We start from the raw sequence: 18,080 nt of genomic DNA, 5'->3' as shown, positions 1-18,080 counted from the left end.
CGATACACACGCCGATAGAGCGAGCGAGCGAGCAGACAAAACCAAACACAAATCACTTTGTTGTTATTGTTGCGAGGGCATATAAATCCACTAGAGCCGGTAGAATCGAATAGAAGAGAAGAGAAAATATGTGAAAATGAAAATAATTTTCTCGCATGATTATTTATGCATAATATTACTATGAAAATGAGACCCGGCCATGAGAAGAATGGGCTGTGTAGCTTCCATGCATCTCGCCTCACATAGTAGAAATTCGTCGTTAGTTTCCTTTCCTTTTTTTTTTAATATTTTCCTTCCCCCCCCCCCACACTTTTTGTCTTCGTTAAATTTATAAGAATGTATTCCTTTTTTTCGTTTCGAGTTTTGCATATTCTAGTCGATCCCGAAATTTCAGATTCCCCCCCCCCAATAAAAAACGGGGTTATAATAAAGAATATCAACAAACAGGGAAAAAGAAAGAAAAAATACATTTGCCCATATTATAAATTTCAAAAGATTCTCGGGTATAGAGATCGTCATTAGGTGAGCGCGCCCAATTTTTTGTTTTTTTTTTTTCGTTCGTGTTTTATGGTGCGTGAGCTACACAGCCCTCGTTGTGCCTTTAAAGCTTTGCGGGAGCGGTGATTCAAAAAAAAAATAAATAAATAAATAAAGCCCCGATGGGTTATACATAATTGGTCGCTTGTGTAGGCAAAAAAACGAGAGACATCTACACAAAGCATTGCAGACTCGTGTGATTGGCCGACTTTGAACGAGACATACGAACACAACAGAACACGGGGCCCGACAATCGAAATGATTGACAAATCAACTGGGTGTTCCTGCAAGGAAACTCTTTTTATTTGGGGGGTGGGCTGATTGGATAATTCGTTGATATTCGATACGGACAACAACAATAGAATGTCAACATCATAGTTGGCCCCGGAGCAAAGAAAAAGATCAAAAACTGCTGTTTTGCGGGGCAGCCATGTTTGGGCAGCCCGTCGTTTTGATAAACAAGCGGGACGGATTTTTATTGTGAATGAAACGAAAGTTTTATGTGCGCGTGTCCGTGTACGCATACAAGGCTCAGCTATCACTGTGGCCCTTCACGTTCCACCGTCTAATGCAATAGGTTTTTAAAAATAAAATAAATAAAATAAGGACCAAAAAAAAAAAGAAAAAAGGAAATTTTTACGACGCGTAGATATTTAAATAAAAAAAACGTATGCGCCCGCTTGAGGCGCTTCAAACGTTTCTAATGCCGACTGTGTCCGGCGACGTGTGCGCACAATTTCTTACCCCGTGTGCTTCATCATTTAAGAAAATCGAACCCTCCTTTAAATGGAAAGAAAAAACAAAACAAAACAAAAATCAATAAATGAAAAGAAAAGAAAAAGGTTGTGGTCAAAAGAGAAAGACAGAGAGAGAGGAATTTCGATAAGGAAAGAATCGACCATTAACATCTCAACAACAAAAAAAAAAAAAATGCAATAACATTAACCAGCTGCGTAATTGCATTTTAAGATGGAAACCAAGAACGTCTTTATAAGGATCGCGCATCCCCCCCTCCATTCAAAGAGCAATCGAAACGACAGGGTCCACCTCCTTCATCGACACAAAAAAGGGAAGGGGGGAGCCCACGCTCGGGTTATTATTACATAAAAAAAAATAAAGATATATAACCAGCAAAGGCCTAACGTACACATATAGGAGACTAATGTGTAATCTCATTCTCCATCCTGCTGCAAACGGGGACCTGAAAGCCGATCTCTGTCCCCCTTCTTTCTCCTCTTAGACTCTCGTTCGTACCTCACAGTCGAGAGAGAGTGAAGGGGGTCTCGCAAGACATCCATAGTGAATGAGGGACGCAGACGAGCAATAATGAAACATAGCTCATCCAGTCACTGTCATGTCGTTGCTCCTCTTTTCTTTTTTCTATTCTAACGCAGAGCACCGACACAATGGGGTCCTCTGACACAAGGCGAAATGCTGCAGCAAGGCATTTTCTTCTTCCTGAGATACACATCCTATTTGACGTGATCTTCAACCAAAAAATCCCACCCCACCCATTTTCTTTTGTCTTTATAGAGAACCCATTGGCCTATCCATCATTTTGAGGGGGGGTTCACGCGTGGGGTATCAGATACAAATGCTAGAGGGGAATACACAAGGCTGAGCCAGACATATCAGACATATTGGTCACGGTGATGTATTGGTACTCCCAATTTTGACTGTTTTCTAACAACCCCCCCCCCCCCCTTTCGGTGATGATTACGAGTACCAAAGAAATAGATTTAAAAAAAAAAAAGAGTAGATTAGACTACATTAATTTTTTACGTTAATCAAATGATTCGCTCTCTGTGCAGTGCGCTAATTGACTTGATTAAAAAAAAATCGTTGGACGTGATAGAAGAAAGCCCCGAAAGAAATAAAAAGGGCCAAAACGGAGGAAACAGATCGCCACGTGAAATACAAGAAGCTCATCGAACAGGAAGTTTCCAATCTTCTCGACTTTCTAAACTCGAGATGGGGATTGATTACTCTGCCTAATAAATAAAAAAGAAATAAATAAAAAAAAAAAGGAACAGATCGTCATTTGACCGAATTATAGATGATGTTCTACAATTTTTCTCGAGCAGCAGCAGCAAATAAATAAATAAATTTAAAAAAAAAAAGAGACTATTGTAAACCGAAACTGCTCGACACAATAGGCCAATCATCTCTTTTTTCTTATTCTTCTTCTTCCCCCCTCTCCACGATGTCGAATCTTACGACATGAAACACGGAACGAATGACGTCACATCCTTTATTTTCTGCTTCTAAAATACAAGAGAAACCAGATCAGCCGTTTGGCTCTTTTATTGCAAGACGAGACGCTAGTGACGCTCGAATAATAGAAGGAAAAATAATTTTTTAAAAAACAAATAAAACACACAAAAACATGATGTCTTTTATTCAACTTTCGCCATCATATTTGGCCCTGTTGATTGCCATAAAAAAAACGACCATCAAATGGGGGCGGTTTGATGCTGGCAGGAGGAAAGAAAAAAAAAAAAGATGCGCTCATCATTTTTTATTTTTTTTTTTCCTTTTCCTCGTCTCTAAAAAAAAAAGAAAAAAACCAAACGGGTTTGTCGGATATCGTAAGAAAAGTCTTATACGATCCCCCACACACACAAAATATTAATCAAATGAAAATATAGCCTCGACATTCTTTTGCTTCTTTTCCTTCTATTGAATAAACTCTCCTCACTAAAAAAAAAAGAAAAGAGAAATGCGTTTCCTAAGGGCGGATTCTTTATTGCACCAAACTTATGAATATACGAGATCTTCTATATATTTCTCATGTTGTCGATGGGTAGACACACAAAACCCTACCGGTCTGTATTTACACAATGTGTCTGCGCATTAATATGTGGATCTCTTTGAATCTCAATTGCTTATGGCACCATAAACCCCCCCAAAAAAACAAAAGAAAAACATTTAAATCTAACCAAATGATTTCATTTTTTTTTTCTTTTATTGAAAAAAAAGAAAGAAGAATTTAATAATTTTTAAAGGGCTGACAAATCTTGTGATGTAATCCAATTTGCAGAACCGCAAACTGATGGACCTGTCTCCATTGCCAAGTGACTACCACTGCGACTATTTTCTTCTTGTTTTGAATTTATCTTTCATTGTTTGACCAACTAATTCAACATGTGAAATTCCCCATCCGATCAGCTCTTCAACATTGAAGAGACTCTCTCCCTATAAAACTTAACGCTTCCTTCGAAAAAAAACGCACTACTGCAGTCATCAAAACACAACACGGGGGAGGGGGGGGGGGAGTATATCCCAAACCTGCAATGGCCCTCGTTATCATCCCTCCAGTTGCCTCGTGAGGGGTGGGGGCTCAAACGATCCCGTCCAATAGGTCGCATTCTTCATTTATTCATCTCCAAGAGAAGCTTTTTCCTGCGCGCTGTGCTGTTTGTCCGTCAATCCATCGGGGAATCAACTCACCGATAAATTCATTATCAACAAACAACAAATAATAATAAAGAACTGCGCCCCTTTTAAATAAATAAATAAAAAAAAGTTAAAGCTTCAACGACGCAATCAGACTGGATGCGTGTCAAGCGTCACAGACTCCAGAGACCTTTCTCTCGTCCATCAAACAAAACGTGCTGAGGGATTTCCCCCCTTTTTTAACCCCCACCTTGTTCTCTTTCTCTCTCTCAAACCATTGCATTTTTTTCTTTTTATCGTCTAGAAAGAAAAATAAAAAGAGCACACAGACTACATAAAGATATACACGAATATACACATACCGTATTCTAGAGATGTACCGTACCGAGGAATATATCTAAAGATACATCTCCCGATGGGAAACTAGAGGAAATAAGTCGGGGTAGGCAGGGTGAAGAAAATGCAATTCAACGCTCAACTAGCTCTTCTCTCTCTCTCTCTTTTTTCCTACCCCCCTCCCCTCCCCTTTTCACCATAAAAGCGATTCTCAAGTCTAAGGCATATATATATATAAAAAAAATGCTCAGTTTGAAGATGATCTTTCTTTCCTTCCTCGCCTATTTCCTTTACTCCGTTCTATTTATTTATGGGGGGCATCTCTTGCGAGCTCACCAAAGTCCCTCACCCATGAGCTCCCTGATTTTTTTTTTCTTCTTTTTTTCCGCCTCGTTCTCTCTCCACCCCACCCTACCCTCGTCTCTCCCTCACTACTACTTCCTCTCCCTCCCCTTCGTGATCTATTACATCTTACAGGACTAGACGACTATATAGTGCCACTGGAATTCTCTCCCTTATATACAACCCCCCCCGGTTCTTTCGTGAGCCAAGATCTAACGATGAAAACGGAATAGAAGAAAACATAAAATAAATAAATAAATAAATAAATAAAGTAAAACGGGAAACTCGCTGATATCTTCTAGATGGGAAACGGACTACAGAATGGAAGGGGGGGGGGGTGTGTAGTGTGCGGGGTGGAATGAAAAACCAACGCAAGTTTCTTGATGTGTCAGAGGGGCGGACGGACGGACGGCCAAACGGGGCGAAAGAGAATAACGATATAGTAGTGCACTACTGTGTGTTTCTAGTCTAAAGGGAAAGACAGTGGGGGGAACGAGGAAATAATGGCAAAAAAAAAATAAAATAGAGGGGCGCTTTTGGCCAGCACCGATACGAAAATCAAGACAAGAAGGGAAAAGGGAAGTAATATAAAAAAGATCAAATTGATTGCGGGGGCGAGCAAAGCCACACCCCTCAGAAGATATTGAAAAAAAAATTAAAACAAAAGAAAAGAGTCTTTTGTTTGCTGTAGAGATCTGATTAAAAAAGAAGCTCTTCTGCCGAGTGTCGCCAGTTTGAATATAAAAAGAACCCCCCCCCCCCATACATTCTCCATCGAGATCTACATCCTTTCTTCCCTAATTTAAATGCGTTTCATTTTCGATTAGAAATGAAACTAAACGCATTGGCCTCTCCTGTTTTCAAACATTTTATTTTTGCATATCCGTGTTTGCTTTCATTTGGGACGCGCCGGCCCGCCTTCGCCTCCAGCCTCATAACTTGATTCACGAATGGCTGAGAGTTATGAGACCGACGGCCGAGGCTTTGCCCTATCGTTCACCGCCAGTGCATCAATAACCAAAACAAAAGAGTCGGCCGTTCTTTTTTTTTTTTTTCCTTTTCTTTCTTTTTTTCGCGTATACATACACGACGTACCATGTACATACACAAGACGCACAGGGAAGAGCAACGCCTGTGCCCTTTCTTTCTTCTTATCTCACATTGCCCATCTATTCCGCCTGTATCCACCCACCTTTTGACTCGTTAAGACCCCCAGCAAAAAAGAAAAAAAAAAGAAATCCTCTTAATATGTTTTATAACTTCAATATGGAAATCAATCAACCCAAAAACGCTTTATTCTATAGACGAGCGCTCGTATAGCCCACACGGTCGAATAAAGAATTTTTTAAAGAAAAAGAAAAAAAAGAAATTTCGGCGTGTTGAAATGTTCCATCGTCCCCATTTCCATACATCAACTATTAAGGAAATATAAAGAAAAAAAAAATAAAATAAAGATAATTTATAATTTTTTTTTTTTTTTTCCTGTTGAGTGGCTATGCGAGCGTCGGATAAATGGCGTCGCAGCCCAATACCGAAAATACGATGGCCATCGTCTCTCTCTCTGTGTGTGTGTGTGCCCAACTCTCACCGATGATTTATCGCTTGTATGTTTGGTGTTTTGTTTTCTTTCCTCAATCTTACGTGTCTATACCACAGGCTATATATATATATATACAGGTCCTCTCCTATGTAGGCAAACGGAGATTTGAGATAAGAGAGACAATTTGTTTTTAGTTATTATATTATTTTTTTTTTTTTTTTTGAAGCTTGTCTTGACGTTCCAATCGATCGGAGAAAGAGAAAAAAAAACGGACTGGGAAGTCTGTCTGTGTGTGTGTGTTCGTGTCGAGATCTACGATCATTGCCCCTTGCAAAAGAGTCGGCCGTAAATTAAATACACACTTTGACACGTATATCCGGAAAACTAAAACAAAAGAAAAATAAATAAATCAAAATCAAAAGATTTCCATTTGATTGGGCACGTACGTCGAAAGGGATTTCGTGTCAATTTTTTTCTTCTTCTTCTTTTCCCCAAATACTTTCTCACTTTCCCCTCTTTTTTACGATGACGTGTACACACATCCGTTTCTATAGAGGACGCAGCTTTCCAGTCGGATTCATTCAACAACAACAACAACAATAAAAAAAAGAGTCGAATAAAAAGCACACACAAGACAAAATCAATTGCTGTCATCAACTTTGGAAGCCCCACAATCGAAAATCGCCTGCCGTCGTGTTGTGTCGGCTTGATAAAGTGTTACACGACAGCTACACACACAGAGAAAAGGAGATTACGCATAGACCTACTACACACACACGCACACGTCATATCGTTGCGTTATGAACAGCTGCGGCCCTTCAAATCCCCATTTATTCCAAACCCTCGTCCCTTATATGGACAGATGATGAAATAGATTTGATTTCCTGGTCCTTTTATTTAAAAAAAAAAAAAAAAGAGGGCGCCAATATTCAAAAGGCATTGCGCTGCTGCTGATATGTTAAAGGCCGCCACACGCCAAACACGAACGCAAACGCGTGCACGGATCGTGTCTTGCCAGCACCTCAGCCTATTTGCTTCTCCACCCCACCCCCCTGCATAAATGGGTGGCTTCAGTTTGATATATATATACATACATAAATTAATTTTTTTTTTTTTAGGGAACTGGGGGGATGTGGCGGGCGTGTACACGCGTCGTGATCGTTTATTGGTTCCCCCAATTTTTTTTTTTTCCCCTACACGAATTTTCTGAACGCGATCGACCGAGTGGAAAAAAAAACAAAAAACAAAAGGGCAAAAATGTCGTGACTATTTTCTTTTTTTTTGCGCCATATTTGAAATGCGTGCCCTGCATACTGTTAATAACGAAGTCTATATGTCGATGGATGTAGTACAACTAGATCTATATAAAACACCCAAAGATAAAAAAATAAAAGACAAAACATGGCATCAAAAGCGAACAGATTGCACCGTTTCAATATGAAAAAAAAAAAAAGGAAAAGCTGAAAACAAATTTGGAATGTGTTGGATGCTGGTCTCTTTTGAAGAGGGCCGTGTTGGCTTAGTCAAGCGCGCACGAAAAAAAAAGAGTACACAGTAGGTAAATATAACAAGAGGCAGAGCCAAACGTGTGTACAGATTATAGACATGAGTCAGCTCTCTCTCTCCATTCTCACTTGAACTGATACGAATTTCAAAGTGACGCGCGGTTTGTGTATCTTTCGCACACAACAAAGAAAAGAAGAAAGAAGAGAATCGAATCGCACAATGTTGACCTCTTCATCAAAACCTGCAGACCCCATCGATTTATTTTCATTTCTTTGCTCCATCCACGTTCAAAGTGCTTGTCTAATCATCTGCTTCCTATACCCGTTACTCGCCACAGTTCCTCACAATTCCATTAGCGACACGCCCCTCTCTTCAACGCTTACACACGTACACAAAAGTTGGTGATTGCTACAAGAGGCTTTTCTCGAGCATTTTTTTTTCCTTCTCACATTGATTGGCTTTAGTGGCAAAGGCACCCAATTTTTCGATTTACTTTTTTATTTATTTTCAGGGGTGGAAGAGGAGGAGGAGGAGGAGAGCGCAGCTGTGAACACCGTTAAGGGTAGGACAGTTGGCCTTTCTAGATTCAAACGAGGGTAAAGAGACAAATTGAGTCAAAAGATGGGGGAAGAGCTGCGTGTCTGTTAACTTTCGTACCGAACGCCATCCTGCCACACCCTACCACTTCCCTCCTCCCCCCCCCCACTCTCTTTGGGTGGTGACTGTACAACACCCTACACCGAATAGATGGGTGTACATTTGTCTAAGGTGATGCGCCTCGTCGCTATCCACACAGACACGGGAGAAAACAAGAAAGAGGGTCGGCAAAAAGAGGAAGGTGATGCCAGTGTTAGCGCACGAGAAAAAGTGAGTTGACAAAGAGGAATTTCGCCTTCCTTTGCAACGTATAAAGAACTCCCCTGCCGCGTTGTCCACTCCCCAGAGCTGTTGCAGCATCTCTTTACTACGCACCACTAAAGAGACGTCTCCTCTTTAAACTGGTCACGTCACACACAAAGATGCAAACCTACACACGTGTGTAACATCCACTGCCAATGTGCTACGCATGTCAAATGGTCCCTACGTGCGCAGAACAATCCAAGAGGCTTAGAAATTCAAATCTCAACGTTCTCTCCCCCCTTCCTCTTTAAATAAAAAAAGAAATTGTCTTCAAATCCGGAATGATCCGGATGCTTCAAACACGACAAGAGGGCGATATATAACACCGAAAAAAATTAGAGATAATCAAAGAGACTCATAAGATAAACATCAAATACAAAAGAGAACAACCCCCCCCCCATCAGGACAAAACAGAACCCCCCCAATCTCCTCATCTTTCACGGTCTTCCACCCTCGTTACGTGCTGGACGTTATGACAAGAAAGACTGACAGCTGTTTGCGTCACGTAAAAACAAACAAAAAAAAACAAGGGAGGGAAACTGTTTAGCAACAAAAAAAGGGCGGGCAAATTTTGAATTTGTGCTTACCTTGAACGACGAGGTGAATAATGGTGTCGGGACGTCGGCGTTCGTTGACCAAACACGTGTACTCTCCGTGATCGTAATGGCGGACGGGGAAAAAGAGGAGCGCGTACGTTTGCGAGTCGAGCGACATCCTGTCCTGATTGTTCCAGACGACGACCGCGTTGTTGCTGTACTCGACCAGTTTGACGGCAGACGTTTCGCCGTGCGATCCTCCGCCAGCCGAATTTCTCGTGCCGTTCATCGAAGCCAACGAAGAAGAAGAAGACGACGACGTCGAAGGCGCTAAATTACATCCCTGACAGCGCCATTCCAGCGCTGAAATGAGAGACAGTTCGCTAACACCCGGACATGTTAAATTGACACTGTGGCCAGCTTTAACCACCACCGTCTGGTAGGACAATGCCGATATATCTGCAAACAACACAACAACAACAACAACAACAAAAATTAGTTATGTTAATTAGATGCAAATATGGGAAGGGGGAGGGGTTTGTTATCACGATATCCAGTCTCATTGCCATTTATTAGAACAACATGACCTTTTAGATTTGGACGGTAAAAAATAAATAAATAAAATTAAGACGTGGCTAATGAAGCGCTATTATCTGTCGGTCAGGATAAAAGCGGCTTGAGATGTAGAATCTACTGATCCGTGTTACTGGACCGCACCGGGACTGTTCTGCGTTCCCTCCATACCCCACCACAAGTCCACAAAAAAAAGGGAAGGGGGGAGGGGGGTTATCTGGCAAGTATTTTCGTTGGAAACATAGAGAAAACGAAGGAGCTACGTATAGTGTATACAGCGAGGGAAGAAGTTAAGTATAGAAAGGCCAAAGAGGATGACAAAAGTAGTAGAGTACACATATAAGCTCTCATTATAAGAGGAAATCGAGCAGAAAATCCCCTCCGACCATCTTATGTTAAGGGTGGGGAGAGAGGGGGGGGGGATAGAAGAAATCCTACCAGCTGTGGCCGTCACATCAGAAAATACGTATCGTCGAGTTAAGAAAATAAACGAACATGTTCATTAAATAAACAAAAAAATTTTTTTAATGCGAAATATTAAAAAGAAAAAAAATGTGGGGAGGGGTAAGTTGAAGAAAACTCGATTTTCGATCGATAAAACTCATTTCATATGCAATCGATTTAATCTTCAACGATAATGACCGCACAGCGCACAATGGCATTGCCGTTTCTCATATCCGGTTGAATTGATACATTCCAAAGCCGGAAGACATGACGTCACGACACAAAAAGAGGAACAAGATTTGACAGCCATGAATATAATAATTCATTTCTTTTTTTTTCATGCATTATGCATTTTATTATTATTATTTTTTTTTATATAAAAAAAATCATCCCTTCCATTCGGCTATGGATTGATTATTCTCCCATGTCTTTATTTGGGTCTCACAAGGGCGAAGGAGGGAAAGAGAGGGGGAGGAGAGAGACAGGCTTAACACGTCAAAACTGACTAATGTCATCTCTATACGCCTTCTCATATAATAAACATATTTCTTCTTTTGGGACGCAACCCTTACATTCATCCCACTTTCCACCTTGTCCATATCCCGCCCTCCCCTCTCCAATTTTTGGATTTTTGTTGAAATGTATTTTATAGAACGGATTGTGTAATCAAATGTCATTGGAATGTTAACTCAGAAATACATGCCCAAGACATTGTATTTTTTTTTTTTTTGAATTTCTCGCGCCATGCTCTTATATGTCCGCGTGTGTGATTTGTCCGTTCTTTGAAGCGGCCCGCACGCAAATGGGGAAATTGTATCTGCGTCAATAATCGTATGCAAAAAAAATAAAATAAAATACCCAGAGATTGCATATAGGCAACGTAATCAAAATGGTCAGTCGAGCCATGCGCTAAACCCACCGCTTAAAAAGCCGGAGAAAAAATCCTGTAATCATCGTGTACCCATCATCATAATAATAAAAAAAGAACATTTTTTTTTTTACATTACGTATGCAAATCGCGTGTTTTTTTTTTCTTTTCTTTTGGGCAGCGGCTTTACGCACTGGCGCACGCACACGCGCTTATGTAAACACACCTTTTTCCTTTTTTTTTTCTAATGAGCGGGGTGAACACATTTCAAGCAACACTCGTGAAATGCCGAGTACCTTTTCTTTCTTTCGCTTCTCCAACTCTCATTACAGGTATTTGTTTTGTGTCCAGGCCTCAGGACGCAGAATTTTAGCATGAAAAAAGGGGCCATCAGCCTCTTGGCCGAGCCACTCGTTTACATTTTTGAAAGAAAGGAAAGGACTAAAAGCTAGTCGGATCGATCGATCGTCACGGGACGTTACAAAAAAGACTCGGACGATTAGCGATACGCGCCGCTAAAAACGAAGAGATATGAACAACACGCGGTTTGATTGTCTTCCAATTCTTGTCTAGAAAACAAAAAAAAAAAAAAGGAAAAGGCCGCGATCTGGTGGCAGCAGGAGCGGCACATCATTCACACCCGAGAGTCTGCCTTTGATTATTGGCAGACGTGTGGTGGGTGGTGGTGATCGTCGGCTATGCGGCAAAAGAAAACTTTACGTGTGCCGTTCGCTTGTGCGCTCGATGGATAATAGAAAATTCAAATAGCCCACCATATTTTTCTTTCCCTTTTTATCTCTTTTGTTTTGTTTTTTTCAACATTCTTCGGCTTCTAGCGGCCCGTTGCCGATTTATGATGAATGAGCAGCACACCGAGCGGCCCATCAACAATTTGTTCACGAAAAGAAGAAGAAATATGAAGAAATTGTGTACAGATAAAAAGATCTGCTTTGAAAAAGAAGTAAAAAAAAAAAAAAGAGAAGCAATACATATTCGTCTGCGATAAATAAATAGATGGCCGGGAGGAAGAAAGAAAATTCACCGCGTGAAATCTTCTACGATGACCGCCCCCGTCGTTCATATCGTTACCTTAAAAATAAACGAAAAGAAGGCGCACGCTCGCTGCTATCATTACTATTATCTTTAAATCCTTTTCCCTTTTCTTTTTTTGTTTTTGTTTCATATGTTTATTCTTTTTTCTTTCGCTGCCATGACGAATAGGAAGAATGAAAACATCAAAGATGTGTGTATAACGTTAGGCTATTTAAAGACTAAAAATGAATGCCGAGTTTTAAAATAAAAGACGCAACAATCGGCTGTCGGTGGGTGTCGAGGTATTTTGTCTTTAGAAAGACACACAAGTCGCTTTCATCGTTTATCAAACATTTGAATTTTTTTTTTTTGGGGGGGGGGGGGAGTCTCTTTCACTTAGAAAAAAAAAAAATATCGCAGCTGCTTCATCTTGTCCGACGTTTCATGAATTTTTGAAAGAGGAAAAATCTTTTCGAATGCGACTCTCTTTGCCGAGACATTGCGCGCACCTGGAATCTTGGGGACAGGTGAGAATGAGGAAACAAAAATAGTCGTCTGCTGAATTTGCGTGAAATGGTGTGAGGGCTGACTGCCCCCCCCCCTCTCTCGCCAGAAAAAGATAAAATGACGATCAGTGGCAATGATAAGTTTTACGAAAGAAAAAAATCCTTTCGTTCCCCCCCCCGTACAGACAAATGTTTCAAAAAGAATGTCGTCCCATTTTTTTAAAATTTCACCTGGTACGCAAAGGCATTTCTCGTCTATACGTGGCGCTTACGAAAGAAGAAGAAGAAAACGATCCTAAAACTCGGTTGCATTCCGCATTGATGTGGCAAACGTATGGGAATTTAAAAAAAAATGTTTCTTTCCTCTTATGTTCATTAGAATTTTGAATAAAGAGAAAATCGGCGGGTCACGCTCCTATCGAAGAATTATCAATAGAGCGCGCTTTAAAAAAAAAGAAAGAGGGGGGGAGCGTCTGTGTGTTCAGGAGAAGTGCAACGAATAAAGAATATAAGGAGACACCGAGAAAGAATATTTATACACGTAATCGTTCTAGAGGACCAGGTGCTTCGTTGGAGAGCCGATCCTCTTTCTTTAAAAAATAAATAATAATAAAAAATTGGATGGGCCAAAATGCGTATAATGTACGGTTCAAGTGGGGAAGGGGGGGGGGGAGTCTCTTTTTGACACCATCAAAGAGAAACCGAGCCGGGTACCGGTGACAAAGCAAAGGCTTCTTCATCCTTTATGGTATACAGCACAGACGACACTCGACCAATGACTAATCTTGCCCACATCTTACAGCCAATTTTTTGAATTGAAAAAAAGGGGGGGAGAAGATATTTTTTTTTTTTTTATTTATTTACATTTTTTCTGGCGGAATATTCCATTAGTTATGACGTCATAGTACTTGATGCCACCCTCGTAGCAAACGATCGGGTTCTTTGGAAATAAAGAAAAAGTTCCCATTCCATTGCGTCAAAGATATTCAAATTCCATTTCATTTTTTTTTTCTTTCTCTTTTGAGTGGGGCCGATTGTCACAATTTGAACTGCTGGACAATCACGATCGCATTCACAGACACGACACCCCGTAGAAAATGCCGACAAATTTCCCGAACCAATTTTTAAAAGAAAACAAAAAAGCAAAAAAATATCTTTGGTTTTAAAAGAATTTAAAAAAAAAACGAATTGAGCACGTCCCCCTGCCCCAAAAGAAAAAGAAAAACATAAAAATGCAGACAGCGCGGATGGACACACGGACAGACAGACTATTTATACATCTACCTTGTTTGGCCGTGTTGGAAATCGAGATAAGCGGCCCAAAAGGCGCATATCACATCCTTGTTTATTTATCGAATTTTTTAAATCAAAAAAGAAAGAAAGAAGTTGACGACCCGGTGATAACAACCTGCCCCGACCCCGAACAAAAAAAAAAAAAATAATCATAAGATGATGTTTTCGAGATGGCCAAAACAAGATGGTTTCCAAACTGTCCAGCGAGAGGAGAGACGAGTTCCAGGCCAACAAAATAAGTGTTTTGTGGTGCATCTTCTCATTCTCTCTCTCTCTCTTTCTGCCGTCTTGTTGTTATATGGTCGACGAGAGCTTTGTGCGCTTATAACCCACACACATTTCTGTTGTTGATCACACCACACGTCATTGGCATATATCGACATCAGCAGTTGCGACTTTTATTAACACACACACATGCCAAGATAGGCAATCACGTCTGGGTAGACGACTGCGTCACATGACGTTGGACGCATAAAAACAAATGAAAATGTAAGGAATAAAACTAAACAAAGAAGAACCTCTCCACTGTATATTATTGTGTTTTTCAAATGGTCTTGGATGCGGTCACGTCTCCCTTTTGTCTTTTGTTTTCGTCTCTGACAACCATCACATGTCGTACCCCCTCTCCTCCGAGTCGTAATATTAAGAGACATGACGGGGTCTCGACGATATGGGGGCTTACATCTTTATACAACGTACGACGCAATACGAGTGAGTGCCGAACGCGAGCAACAAAAACAGGACACACACACACAAAGACGCAGATTTATCCAGCCGTGTCATCAAACGAACTAGTCATCTTTCACTTGTTTGCGTACAAATTTAGAAACAGCCTCGGAAAAAAAAAGGGGGGATTTGAAAGAGTAGAAACGTTTCTTCCTCGTCGGTTTTGACTAACCTCATCGATAGCGCAATTTTGAAACAAAACAAAAACTGAAAGAAACGTTCGTGTTTCACAAAACTTGAACGACGTACAACAACAGCAATCTGGCGTTACAATGAAGGAGGGAAAATGATTCAAATAGCGCGCCACGAGCGATATAATAAAGGCCGAACAACTTCGAAGCTGTTCCGCTTCGTTAGCAAACTTAATAAACAAACAAACGCGCCCGTCCCACCAGCCCAAAACACAAGTCACACACAATAGGCAAAACAAAACTTTGTCCTTTTCTTATTTCATTTATTTTTCTGGTGACAAAATTAAAGAAATCACGAAAAGTTTGGGGGAAAAAATTCAAAAGACAAGAGCCGAAATATTCAAAAAAATAAAATAAAAACGAGTCGCTTTAGAAAATTGGAAAGACGCGGGTCGAATGGCACACAAGGAATTTTCTTCCACATTCACCTCCCGTCGAGAGCCAGGCTCTTCCTATTGTCAGAACCCGATTCTTTTTCAAACACATATTTTTTTTTTTTTTTCATTTTTGTTTCACCTCTTACTCTCTCTCTCTCTCTCGCTCTCCTTTAGCCTACACACACACACACACCAATACAACTATTGACTCTATATCTTTGTGAAACGTTCTCCAGCCACATCGATACACCAAAAAAGAGCTGTGTAGATTTCTTTCTTATTTCCTCCTCCTCCCCCACGTTTGAAAACTTTCAAATTTTTTTTTTTCGGCCGCTCTGAGTGGTAGAGAGTCATCCCCAGCCGTCGAGTCAGCAGCTTCTCGAGTGGCCATTTATAGTGGCAATAGCGTAAAATCGCCAGGTGGTCATATGCCTCCTAATCTTTGACGTCCATTTCCAATTCTACACGCGGGTGGTATATACCCACGTCTTCTGATTTTTCTTTTTAAATAAAAATCCCCCCTCTGCGCGTTGGTTCTTCTTTCTCCATGGTTACACAAGAGCGTCTTCTCTTTTCACTGCTGGATATAGTCCCCCTTTCTTTTTTATCCAAACATATTTTCTTTACCAAAAGAGTCGGCTAGAATTTTGCCTCGTCTTCTCGATCGGAGATAGCGTCTATCGATTTATACGGTGCAAGAGAACAGTTAGCATATTATATGGCTCTATATAGGATTGAGTGGACTTGTGGTTTCTGATGTCGATAGGCCAATAAATAGGCGGCCCATGTTTTCTGCCATTTTTTTTTTTTTAGGAAGGTTGACCTCAAGTGAAAAGACACAATCTTGATGTTGATTTCTGATTTAATCATTTGATTTTAAATTTTTTTTTTTTTTTGTACCGGAACTGAACGGAATGTTGCGTCACTAGATTCCTGTATTACACAGGTAGGATATACAACAGCGCGCACTTGAACAAAACAAAAAAAAAACGGAGATGAAATGACAGACGCAACACATGATGGATGTCAATGTTTCTACATTTTAAACCATGACAGCCCCTTTAAAAAAAAAAAATTAAAATATTCCGATCGACATGCAAAACATACCCGAGATCCGCATCGTGCCTATACTTTCTATCCGCTTCTTTACAACAACAACAACAACAACAAAAATCCCACATAAAAAAAAACAAATAAGTATTGCAACAATTTTCGTCAAGATCTCCTATCAGAGAGACTCTTAACCATCTGGCAAAAAAGGGGTTGCCAGATAGACGCATACTGTCCCGACGTTTCGTATAGATGCGTATCGTTCCGTCTGCGACAGTTGACGTACCAACTTAACAGACGACAGTTGCCGCGTATACACAGCCGGCCTTACAAATCAATTCTTTATTTTTTTATTATTATTATTTATTTAAATGTTGCATCCCATCTGTCCGGAATCCCGTACGCCATTCGGCCCCGGTCAACGTGAGCGCCTAAAAATAGGTGGCATTTCAAAGAAACAAGAAAATATACAAGTCCGACTGCTTGTTGGTCCCGGAATTTGCGTTTGTACAGTAATAAATAACGAAGCGGCGTCAGTGGCTACACACACACACAAGGCGGTGGCGGCGTCGGCGGTTTTTGCGGCTTTAAAAATAAAAAAATAAAGGGCGGAATGCGCCAAACAATTACACACTCACAGATGTGGAAGAAGAGAGAAATATTTTCAGCTGTTGTCAGGAATGAACTCATTTCTCCCGCCTAATGAAAATGTACAGCCCGGCCTCTACACCGTCTCCCTCTTTCAAACGGATGGCAACACGCACACAATCTATGCAAACAACATCCCCCCCCCCGCTGGGCCAGAGGCTTTCCGCCTGCTTTTCGCGCAAACCGAAAAACGGCAACAACAACAAAAACTGTTTTATTTTGTTAGTTTGCCGACCAAACGCTTTTCAAATAAAACTCCTCCTTAAGAGGAAAACAGCCGTTGAGAGGCCCCTATTCGCAAAACGACACGTAAGAAAAATCCTCAAGAAAAACAAGTTGAAGGAAACTGAAACTGTCCCATTTCAATCCTTGCGTCTATTGTCCCTGTTCAAACATCCGGCACGGATCAATGAACACAAGGGGCCGCTCCATTTCGTTTATTTTTTTTTTTTTTAAATAATAATATAATAAAAACCACATGACGTAAAGAGAAAAGCGGATGAAGGACACAATCGACAAACACGCGCGTTTGACAAACAAAAACAAAAAAATGCGTAAGAAAAACAAGAGGGCGGCATGATGCGCTCGGCCGAGCGCACAGAGCCCGTCGTCAGCTCCAAGAGAATGAAAAAAATAATAATTCAAGAGCCTCGTTTGATCTTGGCCCGCTATCTAAACCAAGGCCTTGATTCTTAATTAGATTGGATTTTCATTAGAAAAAAAAAATAGTAGAGGATAGACATGGCATGGCTCTTGATATTGTCACTGAAAGAAATTGGACTATACAACGGCGCCCATCAAATTCCTCAAGTTGTTTGCGTTATATGTGTGTGATATAAGCGGTTGCTAGGCAACTATTGTTAACAGAGAGTTTGAGAGAAAAAATCACACAGAGTCGGATTATAATCAGGGCATTTCGGCGCTCTCAAAGTTGTTGCATTTTTTGCTTTGGGCCGGGCTATAGATTAACAAAATGGACAACATTCCCGACGTCGTTTCAAATAAGCCTCTCGTGAGTGACGTCGCAACGGTTGCGTGAGCAAAAAAACAAACAAAAATGTTCGACAATAAAAAAGGATTAAAAAAAAATTATTGGTAGATTTACATTTAAAAGTCCTCCCCATTTGTTTTATTTTCTTGATTTGATTTTGTGTCTTTTACGACGTATTACGACACGCTCGCCATTTTACGTTCAATTTCTTCCCCTTTTTTTCTTTTTCTCTTCGCGTCCTCGCAAAATCGTCGAGGGGAAACGGCGAATGGCGAGCAAGTCACTAGG

The 18,080-nt window shown here is 40.6% G+C and overlaps 1 protein-coding gene across 1 annotated transcript in view; it reads right to left on the bottom strand.

The window, feature by feature from the left end:
- LOC116929363 (tyrosine-protein phosphatase 99A) overlaps positions 1-18,080 on the bottom strand; it is a 40,720-nt gene that overhangs the window by 11,452 nt on the left and 11,188 nt on the right. The window contains exon 3 of the mRNA XM_045178564.1: positions 9,145-9,552. Coding sequence (XP_045034499.1) covers positions 9,145-9,552 — 408 coding nt within the window. The remainder of the gene's footprint in view (positions 1-9,144; positions 9,553-18,080) is intronic.

This window comes from Daphnia magna, linkage group LG8, assembly GCF_020631705.1.
Source record: "Daphnia magna isolate NIES linkage group LG8, ASM2063170v1.1, whole genome shotgun sequence".
NCBI classification, from domain to species: Eukaryota; Metazoa; Arthropoda; class Branchiopoda; order Diplostraca; family Daphniidae; genus Daphnia; species Daphnia magna.
Note: the sequence above shows the minus strand (reverse complement) of the source record. Positions and strands in the feature narration are given on the sequence as shown.